We start from the raw sequence: 9,107 nt of genomic DNA, 5'->3' as shown, positions 1-9,107 counted from the left end.
GTCTGCTCATGTCTGAAAATAATATATGAAAAACAAAATTATTTTACATAACAAAAACATTATAGCTTATATTTGCTTAGTACATTTTTAAATTAATGTAAAAACTAAAATGAATTGTAAAACTGAAAGTTATTTTTTAAATTGTGTTCAGCATGGTGGGCCGCATTTGAATTTGTGACAGGCCGTGGGTTGAGAACCACTGCATTAAGCCATATCGCAATTCTTGTCTTTCCCTTCCCAAATTTAAGACCTCCTGAAATCATAATTAAGACTTTCTTGTACCATTTAAGACTTTTTAACCCACGGAAACCCGGAAACAGAAAATGTGCGCTGCATTAATCGTGTGTTACAAAATTAGTGCCGTTAAAATGAATTTGCGTTAACGCGTTAATTTTGACAGCCCTAGTTTCCAACTTATGAGAAGTCAGTAGGCTATGTTTCATTTCTAGAGTGTTCTTTTTAATAGTATTCACATCATAGTGATTTCAGGTTTTCTACTTCATAGCCCTGTCCAACTTTCGGGCGAAATTAATCCCTGATTTTCTCCTTTGTTTTTTTCTTAGACGTTTCATACTCCAAGTCTTGGTGACGAGGAGTTCGAAATACCTCCCATCACCCCTCCTCCCGAGATCGAGCCTGGTATGGGCCTCCAGGAGGTGGACTCAGCTTTCCCCGGGCTACCTGACCACCCCAACTCTCAGCGGGGGTTGTTCACCCCTCAGTTCCCACCCCAGAGCCTGGAGCTGCCCTCAATCACCATCTCCAGAAATATGATGGAGCAGGAAGGACAAATCAACAATAGACATCCAGGGGTAAGTGTCTGGTTGTTCTCTGGTTATTTGCTTGAACATTTTAAAGATCTTAATGTTTGCAGATGTTGAAGGCAGAAGTTATGCAAAGCCAAACATTACACAAATTATATTTCCACAACATCATTCACTGGCATTTACATTTAGCTTTTAGATCCTCCTGGATTTGAGTGTGGATTTAAATCCAGGTAGGTTTCCTCCTCTAAATGCAAATAAGGTTGACAAGGATATTATGTGCAAAACAAATCAAGGTGGCTGATGCAACGTGCTGTTGTTATAAAACTGGATTTATATTTGTGGATAAATCCTTAAAGAGATAGTCCATCTATAAATATAAATTTAACATCCCCTCTAGGTCTCCTTGGTAAGTTTATGAGACGTGTAACAATATTCAATTCTTAATCAAACTGTTATTTTGGGTCGCATCTCTTCATTAATCAGTTTGTCCAGTTCACAAAAATGGGCAATTAAATATCTGACTAATTTGGTCTGTGATCTGGTAGTAATGGTTAACCGCTCACTCGATTAGAAAATTATCATTAATTAACAACTTCAGTTTTGGTTTGTTCATCACACAAACCATTGTGTGGCTTCATAAGACTTGGATTACAGTGCACAAGTCATATGGACCACTTTTATGATATTTGTGTGGTTATTTTAATGGTTATTTTCCAACCTTCTTGAAGACTAAAAGCTCTAGTCCTCACTCTTTGTGACTTCATGGAAAAGAGCAACCAGTATATTCTTTAAAGTTTCTATATTTTTTGCTCCATGGAAGAAATAAAGTTATAAGTGTTTAGAACGACATGAGGATTAGTAAATGAAAATAATTTGAAAAGACTACAGATGAACAATGCAAACAATACAATTGGTCAGCTTAGCTGAATATATTTATTTTTTAACCTTGTGTTGCTGTGATGACTAACACGTATGATAAAATAGGGGTCTATGCAAGCGCTTGCTTCATAATAATCATGTTTTATGATCAAGCTTTTATGGCTGTTAATTCAGATAGAGAAATGGCTCCTAAATGCCACAGACATAGATTCATCAAAGAGGAAGCATTGAAAATGCCATGGCTAGACTAGATATTTTAAAACTGCTGTAATGGAAATGAAATCGCTATCAGTGATGAATACATAAAAGGACACAGAGTGGCATTAGCCAGCAGATGATGCTTTGACACGCTTATGATGTTTCAGGTTTTTTTAATTCTGAATAGTTCCTCCCTTTCCCTTAACCTACAGTGGAATATGTATACATATGTGGAATAATATATCTTTATTTATATTCCGATATAGATAGGCACCATCAAATTTTATTGCTTTTTTCCCGGCCATCCGTGCTGCTGGCGAGTAAAATAATTGCCGCTTTTAAAATATCTGTGCTGCATATGTGACCGCCGGAAGGCTTTTTGCCTAAAGAATTTTCATTTCATGGTCAGTTAAGCTCATATGCATCTGGAAGAAAAACGGAACCTTGACACAATTACAACACGGCCTGTTCTCACTGCGCTGTGAAGGGATTAGATTTGATTCTCCAACATTATTCCTCTTTAGCAGCTGTTTCTGTGGACAGTGGTTCTGATTGTGTGGGGACTATATTAGCGGGTTTGGGGGAGAATGAGGGCACTCTGCTCTGTGCCTGGTGGCATTGTGACCGTCCCTCTGATTCTTCGCTATCGCTCATCTTTCATTGTCCTCCTGAAATACTCTCAGTCTCTCTCCTCTTAATGGAATTGATCTCAGTTTGTCCTGCTCCCTGGGACTGGTACAGACAGTGCCGTGCCTTTGAGTCAATGCCTCACATTTATAAAGGACTCGCTAAGGGTTAGCGGAAGTTAGCATTGTAACCTCCAACGTTGTCCTTCAGTCAATTAGAATTCAGAATTATAATTTTACATCTACTGCAGAAAGACAGACCATTAAGTACAATTCGGGATCCAGTTGTTGTAATATTTAAAGGGGTCATATGATGCTGCTAAAAAGAACAAAATCTTCCCACATAGTGAGGTAGATATGTGGGGGCGTGTTCGAACGAGCCGTTTTAGGTAGGTGTGGCTAACTCTTAACTTTTATAAAGAATATCTCTTTGGATTTGAGACTTTAGTCTTTGCAACTTTACAGATCTTCTTTATGCACCAAGAGCTTGTAACACTCTAAAGAGAAAGGAAAAAATGAAATCGCATCATATGACCCCTTTAAGACAGATGGTCAGCACGAGAATAAAACAAAAATGTATGTCAAGAAAATGTATACATGGCCTCAAAAAAATCTATTCCAACTCTTAAGTGCAACTTAGGGATCAAAACAGAACAGTGTACCTGTGCTAGTTTCATCTGCTCTTTGTGTTTCTGCATTAAAGCCAACTATTCCTCTAATTTCTTCCCTCTAATGCTCCACGTATGTCAGGCGAAATTAGCCGCAGATGCTGCTGGCCAAACCCAACTCTGCAAAATCCATTTCTCAGCTGTGAAGAAGTCTGGCGGGATTCAGAATGTGAAGTCATTATTTATTTAATCTGTTCTCCTAACAAGCTCCTGCATCTCGTTTGAGACTCGCTGGAATCTGGGTTCTGACTGGGTCTCAGAGTAGACGGCAACTGATAAAGATGCAAATTACAGTATGTGATCACCTATTTAGACTAAGTTCAGGAGAGGTGTTCTTTGAGGTTGTGCAGAGCAGGGTTAGCATATATATTTTTCTTGTGTTTCATCTTTTTTGAAACAGTGTGCATGAATTGGAAAGCAACAGCTACAATCTAAAAGCGGTTTATTACTTTTGCTGACATTCTTTTATGCATACATTTGATACACTGCAATACAATGCATTATTTTGTGAATTTTTTTTTGTAAAGACTAAAGAAAGGAATGTATGTTTAATATATATATATATATAGTAAAACAATTATTAAATAAAGATCATTATTTTACCTAAATGAAAAATATATTGAACAGGCAGTGTATTTGTGTAGAGCAGGTGTTTGTGGGATTTGAAGCAATCTACAGTGGAACAATTTGTCTTTAAAACATGATCCCTCACAAACTGACGAGGGTCTGACTGCTGTGTCTGTGAATAAAATGGAAAATATGACCAGTGTTGCAGAAACTATATATTTTTTGTCTCCTCCAATACCAAACACACACACACACACACACACACACACTTTCTCTCACACACTTTCCTCTCTCCCCCACTCTTTCTCCTTACACATTTCTGTTATCTTATCTCCAAACTGAGTAGTTGTGACATCAGTTGTACATCAATCTCTGAAAGTGGATTTTTCTTCTCCCCCTTCACCTTAATGCTTTTCTTTCTTTCTTTTTTTTTTGTCAAACAGCCATTGTGACATATTGGGCCTGTAAGAAATGAAAGATATTCATGCAGGCATGCAATACTTGTAATGAAGTCTCAACCTGACCTTCTGTGTGATTGATTCTGTAATTTAGTTTTCTCAGCCAGTACTTGAAATGAAATTAAATCATGTTGAACAAGTTTTAAATACCCATAGTGCAACGGGAGACGTGGAGGGAGGAGGGAAGGAAAAGAGATGAGAGTGAAGAGAGGTTGCTTGTAGACTAGTCTTTTTTTAAGGCATTGGAACGATGTTTTTGGACCATTTTTTCAAAGGGGACAATTCGTACAGGGTGCATTGAGCATGAACAGTATATGAGCTGCATGAAACGAGAGAATGTGTGTGTGTTTTGTAGATGGAGTGAGAGAGAAGAGTGAGTAGGTGGAGGAGAAATAGGAGTAGAAAACAATTTATCTTCACGCTACCATGGTCTCTGCAAGCATTCAAAATTCCATTTTCTTATTTTTTTTCTTGAGGAGCCAGTTATGCAGGTGCCCATAAATGGTTGAAAAATAAAGCAGCATGTTGGTTAAGGTTCCAGTGCAGCTGTGAATATGTGCGGGGGGCTGATAAACTATTCATAATAGAGCTGACCTTTTCACACTGGCCAAACTTGTAAGATTCATCCTCATAATTACCATATAGATGATTTTACTCCTTTTTCTGTTATGGAACATTTCCAAGAGCTCCGTGGAAAAATTGAATGGAAATAGAACTTGTTAACATTCTTTTCAGCATGGAACAGCTCATACCAAGCTGCTTTTAATAAACTGCCCAATTCCATTCCCACCCCCCACAGAATCCCGAGGCCGGTATCTTAAAGTGCAGACCCGAGACTCTCAGCCTTTGACACACGGCATCTTCAGATTCTTATCCCGATCATCATAAAGCAGTATTGGTTGTGTTATGGTTATGAACACATGCTGGAAAAAGAGGTTTGGGGTGTCCCTCCTGTCCCCCCCAGTATATTTTCTTGACTGTTTAGTTGCGGTTCCTGCTTTTGATGAAAGGGGTGAGGATACTATTTGAGGCAGAACCAGTGTGTTGGACAAGGGGCTCGTTGTGTGTTGTGGCTGTTTGGTCAGCATCTCTTTTTGGCGCCTTTTAATGTCAGAAGCTTTTGTGTCTGTAGTAAAGTATGTTGGGGAATATAGATACGAGGAGAAAAGGGTTATTTTTTGCTGGAATACAGTCAGCTGAGATGGGCTGATTGCTGGAATAATAGCAACATTTGCACAAGCACATGCAAACACACAGAGGAGAGGATAGGGCACATCTGGCCTCTTTGCTCTTCAGATAAGAAGTTATTTACAGATTTATGAAGACTATCAAAAGCATCTGTGTAGATGTGAGCTGTGTGTCAGCAGACAATGTTCCAATCAAAATGCAAATGGAGGGTGTGCAGCAGGGACATAAATAAACAGATCGGATACTGACTCACTCATACTACCAGCTAAACCACTCTGACAGCAGAAATCACATTTCTTTCATTGCCTACAAAGGCTGCTATTAGCAAAAGCTGACTGCTGTTTGTGCGGGTTTAGTTTGAATGCTCCATTCATCATTCTTTCGATTCTACACATAAATATGTATTTTATACAAAATAATATCATGTTTTCTTTTTCTGCTGTATGATCATTTGGAATTTGGAAGATAATGTTGTCAAATCATTAGATGCTTCGAGATAAATCACAGGCTTTTTTTTATAATCTGCCTTGGGAATTATTTCTACATCTGTTCTGCTTTGTGCGACCAGATCAAAGTGCTGCTGAAATTAAAGACCAGTTCTGGCCATTTCTGAGACTTCATTCACCAATGTAGTCAGTGCATAAAAAAATAAAAATCTAAAGAGTAAGTGGGCATATGGTCGTCTGACAGATGTTGCATGTTCAAATCATTGATCATGTCGAAGTGTTCACATGGGGGAGAGAGCCAAAACACAAAGACCAGCCTGAGACTTTGATGATAAATATGAGTCCTCAAAGGCTGCCTTACATCTTTGTGATTCCCTCCGCTCTTTACATTACTGATGCATAGAGAATGCTGTGGTGATTTCATAGAGATTTGTACGGGGCATTGCTGACTGTTAGTGTGGAAGTGTTAGACACAGATGGCCGTGACTAATGAACACAGTAGACAGGTCTGACACAAAGACTGCTGCTGGCTCTGTCACTGCATTCTAGCGATGAAACTAATGCAAATGTGTTTATTTCTGTGGCAGTGTAATTCTGTCATTAATGTGTTTATTTATTCAGTGATTCTTTTATTTATCCACTTGCTTCATTTTTTGTAGTATGTTTCTTAAAAAAAAAAAAAATAGTGCAAAATTTCCAGTATCACCCTAACAGATGTTGAAAACAGCTATTGTTTTGTAGATTGTGTTTTTTGATAAGGCACGGATTCGATATGAAGCTGCATGTACCCAGGGAATTAATACAGAGAAAATGTAATCTGTGTGTGAGGGAAGGTGTTAGAATATTGTACTAAGGGAGAGGGTTCAGCAGGTCTGGCCAGGTGCACAGCTTTATGATGTGTTGACACATACAGATATTGAGTTTGAGTCTCTGAATACCAGATGGAGAGAGAGAAAGAGAGAGAGAGATGATGTAGAATGAAAAATGAACAAAGGAGATCAAATGAATTCTTGGTTTTCTCTAGCTGTTTGAGTAGATTTTTGCTCTGTAATCTGGTTGCTTTTGGAGACTGTTCAGTCAATGCAAAACGCATCAGGTTCCCCACCTCCAAACTCCCCGATACATAAAACATCACACACTTTTATTTTAGTCTTGATTGGGACTTTCCTTTTACTTCTGTTCTTTTTATATTGAGCTAATTCTGTTTTCCTTTAACCTAAGGCTGCAAATATATTAAATCTCTGGCTGATACAGATAAGCTTAAATTATTTATTATTTTAATATGTGTTGGCCAATAACTGATAAATGGCCAAAATTAAGTTCTGTACAATTTTGTCTTTAAAAAACGAATATTAAACTCAATATGTTTTCTGAGTCTAGCACTACAATATAGCCTACCATTTGTGACCCTGGACCACAAAACCAGTCATAAGGGTACATTTTTCGAAATTGAGATTTGTACATCATCTGAAATCTGAAAGCTTTCCATTGATGTAAGGCTGTGCAATTGATCGCATGCGATTGTCATGCGCATTTCGTCAGTAAAGCCGGTTCCGTGATTAGTAGTAAATCACCTGCTTTCAGATGGAGCTGCATTTACTACACAGAGCCGTAGTTCACTGACAAGCTAGGCGATATCGCGTTCATAATCGAATGCGATTCATCTGCGATTATGAACGCGATATTGCCTAATTGTCATACAGCTCTGTGTAGTGAATGCCGCTCAATCTGAAAGCAGGTGATGGAGATTTACTACTAATCATGGAACCGGCTTTACTGACGAGATGCGCATGACAATCGCATGCGATCAATTGCACAGCCCTACATTGATGTATGGTTTGTTAGGATAGGACAATATTTGGCCGAGATACAACTATTTGAAAATCTGGAATCTGAGGGTGCAAAAAAATCTAAATATTGAGAAAATCACCTTTAAAGTTAAGTAACCAAATTAAGTCCTTAGCAATGCATATTACTAATCAAAAATTAAGTTTTAACATATTTATGGTAGGAAATTTACAAAATATCTTCATGGAACATGATCTTTACTTGATATCCTAATGATTTTTGGCATAAAAGGAAAATCGATAATTTTGACCCATACAATATATTTTTGGCTATTGCTACAAATATGCCCCAGTGACTTATTACTGGTTTTGTGCTCCAGGGTCACATTTGTTTTTGAAAGAAAGCTGCATTTATTTGATTGAATATGCAGAAAATTTAATATTGTGAAATGTAACAATCAATTTAATGCGTCCTTAAAAATTGTACTGACACCAAACATTTGTGAGGTAATGTATATCTAAAAACGTTTTTGTTGTCTGTTTGCTCTGCAGGCTGTTAGTCAGACCCACCTCCGTCAGTACCCTCCAAACCCCACCATGGTGATGCGTTCCATCATTAGCATGCATAACCCCAATGGCATGATGTCACAAAACCAGCTTACCACCATCAACCAGTCCCAGATCAACCCACAGCTGGGGCTGAATATGACCGGATCAAACTTTGCTCATGCGTCCCCATCCCCACCCGCCAGCAAATCAGCCACACCCTCTCCCTCCAGCTCTATTAATGAAGACGATCAAGAGGAAGGCAACAGGGTGAGTGCCATTTAATCCATGCAATGTTTTGAGCAGTGTTTTCATCATAACATTTAATTGAGAATTAAATCAACATCCAATTAGTGAGATCTTATAGCAAGCTGCTCTCTCTCCATCAGGTGATTGGTGAAAAGCGTCCCGCCCCTGACGCAGGTAAGAAGCCGAAGACGCCCAAGAAAAAGAAGAAGAAGGATCCCAATGAGCCTCAGAAGCCAGTGTCTGCATATGCCCTGTTCTTCAGAGACAGCCAGGCGGCCATCAAAGGCCAGAACCCTAACGCCACGTTCGGAGAGGTGTCCAAGATAGTAGCTTCTATGTGGGATGGACTGGGAGAGGAGCAGAAACAGGTATCAAACTGCTATCCTGTGTAATAACAAAATATATTTTTAACCTCACAAAGAACACGATCTGTAACGTTCTGTGAATAGAGCTGTCTGTTGTGGAGTCTTCTCACTTGAGCTAGAATAACAAATGTTCTTAATTTCTACTCTCATATTTGCACAGAATGATTCTTGTCAGGTATTTTAAAGGGGTCATATGATGCGATTTCAAGTTTTCCTTTCTCTTTGGAGTGTTACAAGCTGATTGTGCATAGATAAGATCCCTGAAGTTGCAAAGACTCAAAACCAAAGAGATATTCTTTATCAAATTAAGACTCTGCCACGCCCCCCTAAAACGGCTCGTTCTAACACACCCCACATATCTAC

General features: G+C 38.6%; 1 protein-coding gene across 1 annotated transcript in view; it reads left to right on the top strand.

Moving 5' to 3' along the window:
- Positions 1-9,107, top strand: part of LOC107742773 (TOX high mobility group box family member 3-like) — a 65,545-nt gene that overhangs the window by 52,447 nt on the left and 3,991 nt on the right. The window contains exons 3-5 of the mRNA XM_016555814.1: positions 564-812; positions 8,137-8,400; positions 8,520-8,747. Of these exons, the coding sequence (XP_016411300.1) occupies positions 564-812; positions 8,137-8,400; positions 8,520-8,747 (741 nt within the window). The remainder of the gene's footprint in view (positions 1-563; positions 813-8,136; positions 8,401-8,519; positions 8,748-9,107) is intronic.

This window comes from Sinocyclocheilus rhinocerous, unplaced genomic scaffold (assembly GCF_001515625.1).
Source record: "Sinocyclocheilus rhinocerous isolate Xijiao unplaced genomic scaffold, SAMN03320098_v1.1 scaffold857, whole genome shotgun sequence".
In the NCBI taxonomy this organism is placed as follows: domain Eukaryota; kingdom Metazoa; phylum Chordata; class Actinopteri; order Cypriniformes; family Cyprinidae; genus Sinocyclocheilus; species Sinocyclocheilus rhinocerous.
Note: the sequence above shows the minus strand (reverse complement) of the source record. Positions and strands in the feature narration are given on the sequence as shown.